Source organism: Ascaphus truei, chromosome 21 (assembly GCF_040206685.1).
Source record: "Ascaphus truei isolate aAscTru1 chromosome 21, aAscTru1.hap1, whole genome shotgun sequence".
NCBI lineage: Eukaryota > Metazoa > Chordata > Amphibia > Anura > Ascaphidae > Ascaphus > Ascaphus truei.
Window position 1 is genome coordinate 12,610,417 of NC_134503.1, and position 16,354 is coordinate 12,626,770.

The 16,354-nt window shown below is 43.0% G+C and overlaps 1 protein-coding gene across 4 annotated transcripts in view; it reads right to left on the reverse strand.

Annotated features, from left to right (window-relative positions):
• Nucleotides 1-213: 213 nt before the first annotated feature.
• Nucleotides 214-16,354, reverse strand: part of SLC2A8 (solute carrier family 2 member 8) — a 29,434-nt gene continuing 13,293 nt past the window's right edge. For all 4 annotated transcript variants that reach the window (XM_075578989.1, XM_075578990.1, XM_075578992.1 and 1 more), the window contains 8 exons: nucleotides 10,600-10,806; nucleotides 9,516-9,615; nucleotides 9,133-9,344; nucleotides 7,707-7,856; nucleotides 7,508-7,616; nucleotides 6,036-6,209; nucleotides 5,099-5,244; nucleotides 214-3,656 (listed from right to left, as the gene is read on the reverse strand). In XM_075578989.1, coding sequence (XP_075435104.1) covers nucleotides 3,477-3,656; nucleotides 5,099-5,244; nucleotides 6,036-6,209; nucleotides 7,508-7,616; nucleotides 7,707-7,856; nucleotides 9,133-9,344; nucleotides 9,516-9,615; nucleotides 10,600-10,806 — 1,278 coding nt within the window. In that variant the 3' untranslated portion in view covers nucleotides 214-3,476. The remainder of the gene's footprint in view (nucleotides 3,657-5,098; nucleotides 5,245-6,035; nucleotides 6,210-7,507; nucleotides 7,617-7,706; nucleotides 7,857-9,132; nucleotides 9,345-9,515; nucleotides 9,616-10,599; nucleotides 10,807-16,354) is intronic.

Consider the following 16,354-nt stretch of genomic DNA (forward strand, 5'->3'; position numbering starts at 1 on the left):
TTGGTACTGTATTCATTTATCAGGATGTGGCTTGCATTAATTTTGGTGCTATTATGTATACAACACACACACACACACACACACACACACATTTATTAACGTAAATAATCTGCTCGCCTTTCCAAGGATTTGCATCCACGGTTTATAAAATAATGCATTGTTTAATCTGATTGTTGTAATGCGGTTTGAAGAATATGCCAAGGCAATACACAGTAAGAAGTCATCAGTTTACTAGGACATGGTACAATCATTTTAGTAACATTACACATTTCATTTTCACAATGTGTTGGAGAAATAGCAGCAACAAAATAAAAGAAGGAGTGTTACATTAATTAATAAAAAAAATAAAAAAAACAGATTTAAAAAGTTACAGTGACCCCAGCTATCAAACCCCCCACAAATTACAGATATTTTCATCTGCCAATACAAATTCATATTATTCTTTATAACAATAACACGTCTGTTAAATAGACGAAGAAAAATCACCACGTGCATGAAATTAAAGCTAAAATAAATGTTAGAAAGTCAAATGACACAAGTGTTTAGAAAGTAAGAAAAAAAAGTTGTTGGCGCAAATAATATTACGTTTTTGAATGTTCTTTAACCTCGGTCAGCGTTATTCATTTTCTGCGAGCACAAGCGCTAAATAGGTTAATCATGTCACTTATTTCTCTTTGCACAAAGGGGCTTTTTAGTTAAAGGTTAATGTCCAACAACCTTAAACGTGCATTGCCGCTCTGGGACGTACCTTCTGGGAAAGCACCATTAAGTACTGTGCATAACGTGCGGTCAACATTTGGCTGATTTACTTCTTTACAACAAAAAAGGGGATTTTGGAAAAGTTGGAACTGTGCTCCTGTACCAGGGGTGGCCAACTGCAGTCCTCAAGGGCCATCAACACGTCAGGATTTCAGGATATCCCGCTTCAGCATAGGCGGCTCAGTCTTTGACTGAGCCACCTGTGCTGATGCAGGGATATTCTTACAACCTGACCTGTTGGTGGCCCTTGAGGACTGGAGTTGGCCGACCCCTACTTTATACCATGTTCATTTTCTGGGGTAAATATTTAACTCCTCGACCACTGATGCATCTTCAATGTCACCTAAGAATTTAACATATCAAGACATTAGGTGAACGCATTTTCTGATTATATTTGATATGGATTTGAATATTGTACCAGATTTTCACTAGCATCACATAATCTAGACTGCAGGCCGAGATGCTGTCCTTTCTATTGGACCCCTTGGTAAAGGTAGTTCTGCACACTTGGCAACATTGTAGTGTTTGCAACTCAAACTCTGTGGAGGATCAAAGTGTAAACTGGCACCACCAATATGTGAGGTTAAAAGGATTAAGGACGAGGGTTAATCTCATTGTTTCAAATCCTCGAATTGGGTGGAGAGTCTTCCACTGGTTGCTTGCAGTGGGCCATTAGGTCCTTTTGTAGTTCTGACCTGCAGAGGAACACCTACTCACATGTTCACTGTAGGCCAGTGGTCCTCCAACCTCTAAGTGGTGACCACCAGTTAGTCCACATTTTAGGTAGAACATATGCACCTAATTTACCTATAAATATAATGTTGGGTGATTGCCCAAGAAACCTGGTCTGGCTCAGAGCCCTGAGGAAGAGTTTGACAACCACTTCTGTAGACAAAAGAGATAACCGGTAACTCTCACGAGACAATGATCACAATGGGATGCTTACCAATCATACAAAAATGGATTGATGCAGAGTACACAAGAACAGATGCAGAACGTTTCGGGATGAACGTTTCGGGATGAGCCCTCCTCAAGTGCACATAAGACTGCAGTAGATCATAGAGGTCTTCTAATCTTGACCACTTAGGCAAAGCCCCATGAACCCCATTTACAGAAGCGGTTTTTTTAATTTATATTATGAGAAAGAAGTGCGTTTAAAGGATTGTAAATGGAAAATGTGTGATACCCAGAACCACTGAACGTCATCCCACTGTCACAACGTAAAGATTTAGCTTATGCAATGGATCCATTGTAACCAAATCCCTCTGCTGCTAGGAGGGTGGCTACAAAATTATGCACAAAAAGACGTTGCGGCCCCTCCACCCAAGCTCGCAAATGTCCGAAGAGCACATGGATGTAACAATATACCAAGTGCATGATAAATTACAGAGACACAAGTGAACATTAACATATTGTTATAGCCCACATTTAAATATGTAACATTTAACTCCTTTGCTGATGGCCAATCAAGCAACTAATCAGAAGGAGTCATCTTGGAAACCTGTAGCTAATCTAATATATTTTTCCCTGAACCAGATTTATATAGATCTAATTTTGCATAATAACTTAAGTCTTTCAGGGTAATATTATATACCCCGAATGACACCTTTGGAGTATATACATTTACACATCCAACTGGAATGCAAAGTTGTGTATTGCATCCCAGGGTTAAGATGTGAATCCAAAACGCTGTATAAATCCTCCGTCACAAACAATGTACTACTAATAATAATAATACTAAGCCAGTTGAACCATAGAAAACAGTATTCTATAACAGTGAAGTAGACATGCTCTCACTTTGGCTCAAACCCATTACATTGACACAAGACAAGTTTTCAAGGTCATACCTAAAACAAAGATGAAGCCTCACGGATTCAGCTTTGATCAAAGTTAGCGCTATATTGCAGTACAGTTTTGCCTTATCTGCTACTCATGTTTCATTCTTTGGGAAACCATCTACTTGGGCAAATATAACACTAATCCATAGGGTGTTAAGGCAAATATCTATTTTGTTGTCTTCTGATGTTACACAAGGATCATAGTTTCCCTTCTGAAGATAGCGTCCTGCAATAGAAGACAAAGTCTCCCTTGCTCATCAGGGAGAATGCATAAAACCAGACAAAACCTTATCTCTGGTCTACTTCCTTCCCAATAACGGTACCCTATGATTTAAGTACATTTACACATATAGGTCAGTATACCTGCACTGCCACTTTTGACCAATTAGATTTAAATACTGTACAATGTCCAAGCTTGACATGGTCTACACAGGCTGGTGCAATACCTGCACCGCTCATGGACAGCCGTACATCTCAGGAGCTGGTATGCTGAATTTAATGCTGGTCGGGCTTTACATTTTCTATGGTTAGAGGAGGAACGACTGCAGATTCGGCAATGTAAACCAGGTCTTCTGTATTGACCAGAGAATGCAGGGTAAGTGAAAACCACTATTCTAAAAGAGAATATCCAACTGTGAAGGAAATACAGGTAATATATCTCTTTCTACAGAGATCCTACTTCCATTTATACTCCCAAAGTAGAATAGCAGCTTAGATCAGATTCAGTACTGCTGTAAAATGCCTTTAGTAGGCGGATTGTTATCCAGCAACCAGAATATCCACTCCAAAAATACAACGTGTAGATGAACAGAACCTGCACCTTTGAAGTAGAAGTCTATATACTGAATATTTTGCAGTGTTGATCCATAATAGCTCCTGCTATTGAACTGTATTAGCGAATGATCCAAAAGTCTGTACAGCTGGAGAGCCACGGAAATGCGCTTCAATTTGTTCCAGTGTTTTCCCTTTGGTCTCCGGGACATAGAACACGGTGAAAATGACATTCAGCACACAGAAAGCAGAGAAAAACCAGAAGGTTCCATACGAAGTCAGGGAATCCTACAGGGAACACATAGTGAGAGGGGAAATATACAAACTCAATGAAATGCAAGAAAACCCTCAATATGGATTTAATATCAAGTTGGCAGAAATTAAATATAAACACGGTCATTAAAAAATAGGAAACCACCTATTTCCAGAGCCACTTTTTCCAAAGCAAAAATAGACGGACAATGTAGAATTCTTACCTAAGCTGCCAATCGTTTGGTGCTCCCGATATAAAAATCCTGATTGTGTGCCTAACATAATGGCCACCTTTCAGTTTCAATCAGTCCTTCAGTTAGTGTAACTCAGCAGCTACAATCTATCCTTATATTACTTGGGTAACATAATCTATTGTTACAGTTTGCAGCTCAAACTGCTGGGAACATTGGTAACAAATTATCCCAAACAGAAAAGTGTTGCAAATATCTTGCACTGCTTGGGGGAGGCGGGCTAAAACCGGCTATAGAAAATCGAAGGATGCGTTAAAACTCATTAAAAATAACATTAATGGTTGAATTAACATTTTTGGAAAAAAAAATCTATAAAGTACAGTATGACAGCGAGTATCCGGCACTAGCAAATGAAAAGCCCCATTGACTGTCCCCTAGTGAGCCACAATTAAGTTTTATTTCACATTACATATAATAGCGCTTTTACCTACGCAGTTGCTGTAATGCTTAGTGATATCAATGGAAGACAAGGCCTTACGTATTGTATTGTCAGGTTCACATGCTGCCTATGTACAAAAGGTATTGGTTGTATTCTGGGCACTGATGCAGTATTCGGACACAAACCTAAGATGTACTGTACTTGATAAGAAGGAAAAGATAAAAGACCATGGATGAGATTTCCTAAACGGTTCCTAAGGTACCTAGTGGCTCATTTAACTAAATGTAATATACAGTACAAGGGTAGGTTGTAATAAAAAAAATAAGATGAGGTTACCTAGGTGCTACCTCAAGAGAAGCAAAACAGCCTATTACCAAAGAGAATCAATCATCGATGAAAATCGTGGGCAAAATGTTTGAGTCACCATGTGGCCTAATGAAGCCAACTTGGTGGCCGAAACATTGGAATTTTGTACTGTGTTACCACATTTTGCTATATTGTTGTGCACCAAGACTTTAATTGGACAATAAAATGTCTTAAGGCCTAGCACATTATAGTACGTATGGCTCTATACCCAAGACAAGTGGAACATTCATTTTGACACTCTGCTCTACCATGTTTGGTTATCATAATGAAGCATGTATGACAACGAATTAAATCAATTTAAGACCAGGTAAAGAAACCCAATGGTGAAGCAATGAAAACACAAAATGCATATATTGCACACAATACAGACAATACCATGGGCTGGTGACACCACAGAGGTGTCAAAAGTTGCTATAGAAATAAGATTCAACCGTGTATTGCAGACCATTAGAATAAAGAAGACTTTATTACTTGACACTTACCATGAGGTTGTGAAACTCCTTGGTTACTAGAAAGGCACAGCCCCAATTAGTAACAACACAGACGCCACTTGCCACACCTCTCGCTCGAAGAGGGAATATCTCAGACATGACCAACCATGGGATGGGACCCCAACCAAGAGCAAAACCTGCAGTGGTCAAAGCAGAAGAAACGTTACAGGAGAATGAAACTAACATTTTTCAGCTAACCTGTCAAATAATTGGGGCTGTTTTAACCGACCAAAATTTTCGGCATTAAAAGCCAGAATTTAAAAGCATACTCGTCGCATCTCCCAAGTTATTATTATTTTTCTGCTTTCTCCCTGTTAAAAGTAATGTTGACCCAATCCAAGTCAGTGCAAGGTTTGGAGATCCCCATCATGTTCCTTCTATATTTCCCTCCAATGAAGGAGGGTTGATATTTAGGCCAGGACTCTGAATATTAACGGTTCTAAAGTTATGAGCGGAAAGACTTGCTTAACCCCAGGGGCCTCTCCTAATGTGTCCTGTTACCCACAGATCAGAGAAGAGACAGGACCATGAATTTATTCCCAGTTCCTGGCCTAAAACCTAAAAAAATGTTATCTGCAAAATTCTATTGCGTTTGAAGTTGTGATGACCAAATCAGTCATTTAGCTACAACATGCGACACCTCTGTGTTTTAACACCAGATAACATTCTCCTCTAGTTTCCAGGATTAATTCATAAACTAAGTAATACAACGGGCCATTATCAAAGATATGAACTCCGTTACTGCTGGACAGCAATAGATGTCCAGTAGTATATCCCACTACTGGTTAATAAATCATATTATTTTGGGGCGCAGCAAATTCACCTGTAAAAACCATTCTACCAATGTAAAGAAAAGGAAAACAACTAGCAAAAATAATCCCATAACCCCCAAACACAAATGTAATTCACATCAGTATTACCAACGTACCAGCTATGAAGAACCCCATACAAGCCAAAGCCAGCCATGCCAGGTGATCCACTGGTTCAAGATGCAAAGTACTGGATGAAAGAAGCAATCCTGCATTTGAAGAGTTGTTTAGATTCACTTCTGTAATTTTAAAGAACACCCCAAACAGTGCTGCGCTACAGGCCATGATGATTCCTGTTGGGATATATAAATGTATTGCCAGATTTGTTAGTGTGTATGCGGAGTTTAGGTGTATGTATACATATACATGGTCTTGATCTATTCCACATCTTACTCTTGCATCTCCCGATTGTCTAGGTCCCTATTACATTACAATAGAGTACAACCTCTTACGCCTTCTCTGATCATTTTCAGACTAGCTGCATGCATCCACCTTGCCATCCCATCTCACTTCCTCCCCATATCCATTGAACTGGATATCGCTCTACAACACTGTATATAATATCCTCTGCTTCTACATTTATGCCATACCTGATTAAGAACATGAGGTTTGAAAACTTGGAACATATCAACTATCAGTCCTACAAAATTGCATCACACTACCCATTCCCTCTCCTTCCTTTGTTATCTTACCACATGGAAGAAAGGGACAAGATGGCTACCCACCGTTCTTTGCCAGATTTGTTAACATATTTTCACAGGAACCTGGGATTTCATTCCATTTTAGATTTGCTGATGTAGTTTACCTATTGTTTATACCAATGTTTTTATCATGTGCAATAGAACATATCCTTAAGGTCTCTTCTACTTATGTCACGAGCTGCAGACATGAGTCAATGGGTGTTCTCCAGCTCACCTCCCCCTCCCACCCCATTTGGACCAGCTGTGTGGCTGGACCAATCTCCATCCTATGAAAACACCCCCCCCCCTCACCCCCAAAAAAACCTCAACAGCTTCAGCTGTCGGAATGGGCCATATTCCAACCTGGGCTGCACCTTATTTTACAATAAGCAGCCACTTTACCTTCTTGTTTCAACATTTCCCTCATTCCCTCTAGAGTGTAATCTCTCACGAGCAGGGAGCTCATTACCTCTTTGTATCAGTTTGTCCTCATCTGTATGCAGCGGTTTATGTAATATACAGAACTCTGGATCCCATTGTATCACGCTGCGGAATATGTTGGCGCTTCATAAACGATAATAATAATACACTGCGCTAGGGATCTTAGTGAGATCGCTGGAAAATTGCCATTCGAGTCAATGGCGTTTTCACTCGATCCACACGATTTCAGCTTAAGAATAATGGACCATTATTAATGTTCATCACTGAAACGGTTCTGGCTGAAACTTGATGTCACTCTGGCTCTCATTTTTTCCATAGCTCAGAGAAAGTGAATTCCCGTGTAAATAAAACTGTATTTGACTATTAAGGAGTTTTGGGCACAGATGTTGGAAAACGGCACACTGAAATTAAATCAAATGTAGCAGTGGAATAAAGTAAATTAAAATCGTGTAAAATAATTACTGTCATACCTGAAATAATGAGCAAAACTTTCCTGCCGGCTTTATCCATAATTAGTGCAGCTATAGCTGTGAAAAATACCTGGACCAGTCCCACAATTACAGATGCCAAACTGCTGTTCTGCAAGGCACAAGCAGACAAAAAAAAAAGAAGTATAGACAACCAAATAATCCCATCTATTTACAGTTTTACCTTGAAATCCATAATGACCTTAAAATTGGCTTCCTCAAAGATCGTGTCCGCATAAAACATGATTGCGTTAATCCCTGTCCACTGTTGGAAGAACATCAGAAAAACGCCAACAAGGAAAGGCTTGTAAATGGAAGGATTCTTGAATTCCGCGACCTTCAAGCTGGTATTCTGATTGTATCAAAACAAAAAGATGCATTGCAGTCATTAGCACTAAAGAGGTTTAATAAGGTATTTAAACAAAAACTTACCTAATATAACAATGTTACCATCTTTTATCTTGGCTGAAAATAGAGGGATTTCTACTATTGATGGATATCTCCTCCAAACCCCTAAAGTATTTTAGAGATCATTGGGGCCCGAAGAGGCTGAAGAACCTAAAAGTTTATCCCCACTGCAGCCAGAGGTCTGTAAAAAGTGTAATGAAAAAAAAACCACACACAAAATATCATCCAAGTTCTTCTCACCTCCAAGGCTCCAAGCACCTCGTCCCTGCTCCCGTTATCTCTCTAGCTCTTATGATACCCTGCTATCTGATCTACTTTCCATCCCTTTTGTCTCGACTGCTCTCTCACTGCTTTCTCACCTCCCTGCCACTAGCTGTGAAGCGCCCTTAGGCTATGATTATACCAGATGCCGCTGGGCAGCAGCGCGATCCGGTGACGTCATCCTCACGCTGCCGCCGAGCGGCCTCTGAACAAGCAGAGGAGACAGGAGAGGAGAGAAGCAGAGGAGACAGGGAGGCGTGGGCGGTTCGCCCTCATTGGCTGAACCGCTCCCGTGACGCGCCCGTCGCCTGCCAAGAACAAATTCTCATGTCTCTCCAGTCTGCGCGCACGTCGTGCGAGTAATTAATTCCCAACCTCATGACATGGTCATCAGATCTCTCCCGAGATCTATATAGATCGAGTTCATTTTAGAACTTGCCTTTCTTTTCATCCTTGCACAGGTAGTTAGAGAGGTTTTTAAATTCTTAGACCAGGGGTGGCCAACTCCAGTACTCAAGGGCCATAAACAGGTTAGGTTCTCAGGATATCCCTGCTTCAGCACAGGTGGCTCATTCAGTCACTGCTTTGAGCCTCTGATTGAGCCACCTGTGCTGAAGCTGGGATATCCTGAAAACCTATACCTGTAATATAATGTATTTACTGATCAAACAAAATGATCTTTGCAATTAGCAATAACTATATTGTCTCACATGCACAATCCAGAGATGTGGCACCTTAACCCCCTAGGCACAGACCGTGCCCCAGAAACTTGACGGAAATAAGATATTTTCTAGCAGTTGTACTGATTCTGGAGAATTTTTGAACAGCACCGCTATTTTATGTTATAATTCCCTATATTATAATGTTGATTTTCTGACATGTTGTGCACCTTGGTGGCCCGACATAAATATACACACACACACACACACACACACACACACACACACACACACATATACCTGATCATCCCCACTCATTTCGATCTGCCTGTATTCCCACTCGTGGTCAGCCTCAGGTCCCCTGAGAAACCTCAAAGCTGCCAGTGCTTCTGAACGTCGGTCCTTATTGATGAGGTATCGAGGTGTTTCAGGCATAAAGCACATGAATATCAGCATGATGAGAGGGGGGACGCAGCAGAGTACAGCGAGCCAACGCCATTCCAGTATCATTCCTGTGCATGTAGACCACACAATGCAGACATTTAGGTGTAAACCCAAACTTTAAGGGGTTTCACAATGTGTTGCCGACTGCTACAGTGTTAAAAGTGAACTTTAAGTCTACATTTCCTTATCATCAAATCTTCGGGTTCCTGTGCTCTCCCAACCGCCACGCACATTATTACCTGCAATGTATGCTCCCACTATCCCAGTCACAACCATCAGCTGGACACATGATCCCAGAGTCCCTCGAACTCTTGGGTGGGAAGTTTCGGAAATATAAACCTACAAATAAAATGTAGACATGAATAGTGCAACAAACAATGGTTTTTTTTCGTCAAGATCTCCGATGTGTATGGTCAAGAAGCAGGGTTGATAATATCAATAATTTATCTACTGCAGGGGGTGGGCAACTCCAGTTCTCAAGAGTTACCAACAGGTGGCTCAATCAGTGGCACAGTCTTCGAGACAGTCTTTGGTGGCCCTTGAGGACTGGAGTTGCTCACCCATGGTCTAGTGCCCGTGAAGGTGCTTGGTCTACATAGCCAAGTGGGTGTATATTTTCAGGCATTTGATGGGATATGCATGATGAAGATGCCACAATTTGCGCCATAATCAAGAGCAAAAATGTACTGGAATCAATTTGCAATGGTGGCAAATGTACGATAGTTGTCATTCTTATGTCTTACTTATCACGCAGATCTATTAGCAATAGAGATAAACGTCAGCTAAATCTTGTAGATTATATTATATTGACACAAAGAAAATTGGTAACCGCACTGCAGGCCAAGCACATAAATAAGACAAACATCAATTTTGCATATTTTGAAGCAGCAGGATTGAATTAGGGGGTCTCCAGAGCTGTTCATCTCTGCTTCCAGAGATACTTACCTTCATAGGGGGTGCAGTTTAAAGCTCCCGGTCACGCTTAAGGGAGATCCCCAGCAGTAGGAAGGTGTAGATAGAGGGTGTGAATAGAGGATTTGCGTGGGTGTTTTTATTGAGGGGTAAAGAAGTTGTTGGGAGAGAGGTGTATAAATAAAGGTGCAGTGGGGAAGTTGGAGAGAACAGAGACGTTCACAAAGGAGTGAGGAAACAGTAAACAGAAAAAGCAATAGAGAGGGCATAGTGAGATGCAGGAGGAGAGACTTCCCAGTTATTGTAGTGTAGAAAGAAGAAATGCTATGGTTCAAGTGTAACAATCACACAAACACTTCTGTAGTTACATGCTCAAATTGGAGTTGCAATTATTTAATAGAAGATACTTACTGGGACAACTAAGGATGTAACTCCACTAGCCAGGCCAGTTAGTACGCGGCCGATGTAGAGCATCCATACATTCTGTGCACAGATAATAATGGCAAAGCCAAAGACGAATGGTACGGAGCACATCATTAAACTGAGCTTTCTCCCAATCCGATCCACAATCCAGCCACCGAAAATCCCTCCAGCAGCGGCCCCGATTGTTACAACAGACTGCAGGACAGAATTAATGCATGTTTATTAAAAGGTAACATTGGTAATCATATAAACAAGGAAGCAAAAGATAAAAGACAGCGAAAAATTATCTTCATGCAACTCCTTGTTTTCTTCCGTAGGGGCTTAACTTAAGGGCCTGGATGGTTACAAAGCCACTACCAGAACCGGCCTGGTGGAATTTTCATCGGTTGTGCACCGCCCTCCGTTTCCTGTTCTCTCTGTGCTACTACCAGAACTAGTAAGGTAACTTGGTATGCGAGGTGAATGTTCACACACACACACACACACACAGAGGCAGAATGGCCTGGTGTGTACAGGGGGGGTAAAAGGAAGTTGCCCCACAATCGAAGTTGCCCAGCTGCTTCAACTAAATGTACAAAAGGGTTGGTAAACATTTATTGGTCCTCTCTCCCCCGTCTCCTCTCTATAATATTGATAAGTGTATACAGTTTGTCTGTTTATATATCTATACAGTATATGGTGTGTATTATGCATGTGCTACATGTATGATGTATATGTAATATATATTTTATGTATAGTGTCCCCGCCCCAAGGGGCTTATAATCTAGAAGGGAGTGAAGACACAAGGAATATCATCTATTTCTTTTTTGAATATATATATATATATGCACACACATATATACATGTAGAGGTATCAGTACCGTGTTAGCCGAGCTTCAATAATTAAAAAATAAATAGATGATACCGTTCTGTGGCTAACGAAATGCTTTTATTTGTGCGAGCTTTCGAGATACACTGATCTCTTCTTCCGGTGATGTTACAATGAATGAAGCAAGCAAAAGGTATACTTAAAAACAGTGTCTCTTGGAATGTTATCTGTGCTAGTCCTTCCCCTGGTGTGGATGTGTTTTATGGCTAGAGGTGTCAAAAGGTTCCTGAAAGCAAGTGATGTAAGTGTATGTGTGTGTATCTGTGTGAATATAAATGGAGAGCCCACAGTATATACAGTGCTTTACAAAAGGTGTGTGTGGAGTGAGAGTGGATATAAATGGTGTGGGTAGGTGTGGAAATGTGAGAGATAGTATCCACACACACTTTTAGTTGTGCTACAATGTGGTCCCTATAGGTGTATAGGGATGGAAAAATAAGGAGTATGAGTATGTGTAAGAGACAGCTGTGTGTGCATACATATAGCACAGTATGTACAGACATGGCCTATAGCGCTCATGGGAAGAGAGTTCACTTGTGTCAGTAATGACTCATAAAATTTCGATCTCTGTTTAGGCCACCGCTAAGTGTCCCGAACAGTTGCATAAATTTGTATTTATGCAACCGTCTCTCTTTCGGTGTTTAAAGATTACCTTTGAGTATGGCAACCCTCAGATCGTTCATCTTATGGCCAGAGTCAGAGAAATGTTCGCCGACAGGACTGTCTCTTGTTCCGCGCATGATGCTGTGGCGATACAGGTTCATTCTCTTGTTTAGCCCCTGCCCTGTCTCACCTATGTAGTAGCAGCCCCCTGGGCATTTCATGCACATGATGAGGTACACGACATTGCTGGAGGAACAGGTGAACCTTCCTCTGATTTTGTATTCCCGATTCCTGTGTGTTATTTGTATTGTGTCCGCTGTGTAGAGCATTGCACAGGTTTTGCATCTTGGGTCCTGGCATGGTTTCGTCCCGCATTCAGTTGTACTGCTGAATACTTTACTTCTCACTATAATATTCTTGAGATTATGGGGTTGTCTGTATGATAATAAGGGTGCTTCCGGGAAGACCTGTTGCAGTCTTGTATCTTCCTGGAGGATGGGTTGTAGTTTCCTGGCGATCTTGCGTAGGGCTCCTAGGTGTGGGTTATATGTGACCACCAAAGGTACCCTGTCGCTTGTCTCCTTCTGTTTGTATTCAAGGAGATCACTTCTTGGTATTCTGGTGGCTTTGTGAATTTGCTGGTCTACAATTCTGTGGTTATATCCACGGTTTATAAAATCTGATCTCAAGGCTTTAATCCGCTGGTCTCTGTCTGCTGTGTCGGAGCATATCCGGTTGTATCGTATGGCTTGACTGTAGATGGTTGCATGTTTGGTGTGTGTCGGGTGGAAGCTGTTGTCCCTCAAATAGCTGGCTCTGTCTGTAGGTTGGCGGTATACAGAAGTCTGTAGTTGGTTGTTCTTTATAGTAATGGTGGTGTCTAGGAAATGTACTTCATCCGGGGAATGGGTGAGTTTGAGGTTGATGGTCGGGTGGAACGTATTGAAGTTGTCATAGAACTGTAGGAGGTCCTGTTCGCCAGAGGTCCAAATCAGGAGGATGTCATCGATGTAGCGAAGGTATGTAAGGGGTTTCAAGTGACAGGTGGAAAGTCACTTTCCAGTTTTGCACAGAACAGATTGGCATACTGTGGCGCCATCCGAGTACCTATAGCGGTCCCGGTTGTCTGGAGGTATGTGTCATTTCTAAATGTGAAGTACTTATGGGTCAGAATAAATTCGATGCATTTCGTCACTGTCTCTGTGAGTGGCTCCTGCGGTCCCAGAAAGTATCTGCAGGCTGAAATCCCATCCTCGTGGGGGATGTTTGTATAAAGTGACTCTACATCCATAGTTGCTAGTAGTGTTCCTGTTGGGAGGGGGCCAATGGCATTCAGTTTGTTTAGCAGGTCGGTGGTATCCTGGATATAGCTGGGTGTGTTCCTGACAAGTGGTTTTAGAATGCCCTCCACCCAGCCAGAAATATTCTCGGTAAGTGTGCCAGATCCAGAGATAATAGGGCGCCCAGGGTTACCCTCTTTGCGAATTTTAGGGAGCATGTAGAATGTGCCAGGTTTTGGGTTAGCTGGTATCAGGTCCAGAATTTGTTCTCTTGTGCGGATTGGGAGTGTTTTAATGATCCTGTTGAGTTCTCTCATGTATTTTTTAGTTGGATCCTCCTGCAGTTGGGTGTAGTACTTTGAATCAGAGAGTTGCCTGTGTGCTTCCCGCAGGTAGTCTGTGGTGTTCATTATGACCACTGCTCCTCCCTTGTCCGCAGGTTTGATTGTTATGTTGTGGTTGGCCTTTAGCGATTCTATGGCTCTCCTCTCCATCAGTGTCAGATTATATGTTTATTTCCTTACTTTGTCCAGGATGGTGGTTTTGGCGCTGTGCCTGAAGCTTTCAATGTACCGGTCCATTGTGGGGTTGCGCCCAGTTTGTGGGAGCCAGTTGGATTTTTGCTTCTCCCTGCTCATGTGCAGCGGCTCTCCTTCTGCCGTGTTGGCATAATCTTGGTTGTGTCTGTTGTGGAAGAACTCCTTAAAACGCAGCCTTCTGAAGAATTCTTCCAGGTCACTGCACAGCTCAATCTTGTCCATAGGCATGGTAGGGCAGAATATGAGACCCTTTGATAATACTGAGGACTCTGTTTGATTAGGTGTGTAGTCTGAGAGGTTAACAGTGCAGTCCTGCTGTTGGTGACTGTCAATGTTTGTATTATTAGTTGTTGTGCTGGCCGCTGCAGTGCGTCTCATTCTTAGTCACAGTCTGTGCAGTTTCTTTTCCTTATTGCTAATTAGACCCTTCGGGAGTTTTTCATGGAATGTTTGGAGTCCTCTCCATGTGTCTGTGTGTAATTCTCCTGTCTCCAGGATGCAGTCTATCATCTCTTTTGTCTTTCTCCTGTTGCTGTAACAGATGCTGATCAGATGGTTCCTTAATCTTTCTGAGTTCCTGGTGCACAGTTGTTGGGAGAATTTTGTGTTGTATCTGTGTATGTCATTTATATTCACACAGATACACGCACATACTCTTACATCACTTGCTTTCAGGAACCTTTTGACACCTCTAGCCATAAAACACATCCACACCGGGGGAAGGACTAGCACAGATAACATTCCAAGAGACACTGTTTTTAAGTATACCTTTTGCTTGCTTCATTCATTGTAACATCACCGGAAGAAGAGATCAGTGTATCTCGAAAGCTCGCACAAATAAAAGCATTTCGTTAGCCACAGAACGGTATCATCTATTTATTTTTTGATTATATATATATATATATATATATATCTTATTATATATTTGTGAAAGCACTGTATGCCTGTCTGCATCTTCCTGTGTCCCTAGGGGAAATCTCATTGGTCCCTTGGGCCGCCCGCCCCCACACCTCTCATTGGCCTGAGGCGGAGTGACGACACACACACACACACACACATACACACACACACACACACACACACACACACACTCTGTTGCTTGGCCTCACTCTCCCCCGTCAGTTGGACCGCAGCTCACCTTCCACACCCCCCCCCCTCCTTTCCCGGTGCCCCTCACTCTCTCTCCCCTCCCCACCTCACCCAAATCCCCACGCTCCGCAACATCCCCAGCCGCACCATCACCCTCACCGTGCGCCGCTCCCGGAGAGGGGAAGCGCAGCCCTCCTGCTCAGCAGCAAACTCCAGGCTCCTCCCCCCTCGCTCACAACGAGGAAAAGCGCGGCGCGGCCCGGGCCTCCTGCACTCCCCCTCACGTGCGCCGGCTCCCGGAGAGGGGAAGCGCGGCCCTCCTGCTCAGCAGCAAACTCCAGGCTCCTCCCCCCTCGCTCACAACGAGGAAAAGCTCCTGCACTCCCCCTCACGTGCGCCGGCTCCCGGACGGAGGGGAAGCGCGGAGCGGGCCTCCTCCTCACATGCACCGGCTCCCAGACGGAGGGTAATCGCGGCGCGGGCCTCCTGCCACTCTTGCCCCCCCCCCCCGCCAGCTTCCCGAACTCACCTCCTGCCCCAGCCAGATGCCACGGGGTCAAGGTAAGTCACCCACCGTCTCCCACCCATGCACTGTCACCCAGTCACCCACACACCCGCCCAGTCACCCACACACCCACCCAGTCACCCACTCACTCAGTCACCCACCCACCCAGTCACCCACTTTCACCCAGTCACCCACCCACTCACTCAGTCACCCACCCACTCAGTCACCCACCCACTCAGTCACCCACCCAGTCAGTCACCCACCCAGTCACCCACCCATTCAGTCAGTCACCCAGTCACCCACTCATTCAGTCAGTCACCCAGTAACCCACCCATTCAGGCACCCACCCATTCAGTCAGTCACCCAGTCACCCACCCATTCAGTCAGTCACCCGGGGGAAGCCCAATCCTGTCGTCCGCCCCCCCAAAATTACATCCCGGGCAACACCGGGTCTCTCAGCTAGTATATATATATATATATATATATATATATATATATATATATATATAGCATGTATGAATGGTGCATATATGTTGTCTGTATATCGTACATGCATGGTATATTTATATTTTTATATGGTGCATGTGGTGGGTACGAGATTATACACACACACACACACACACACACACACACACACACACACACACACACACACACACACACACACACACACACACACACACACACACACACACACACACACACAATATGACCATCTCTGCTCTACCAATATACACTAGCCGTTCCAAGTGGGTTTTTGGGGGGGTTTGTTTAATATAAAAAAAGGTCCTGATCTATAGTTACATTTTTCATAGGCAGAGTTATACTATAATCCACCATCTAATCAGTCTCTACCAGT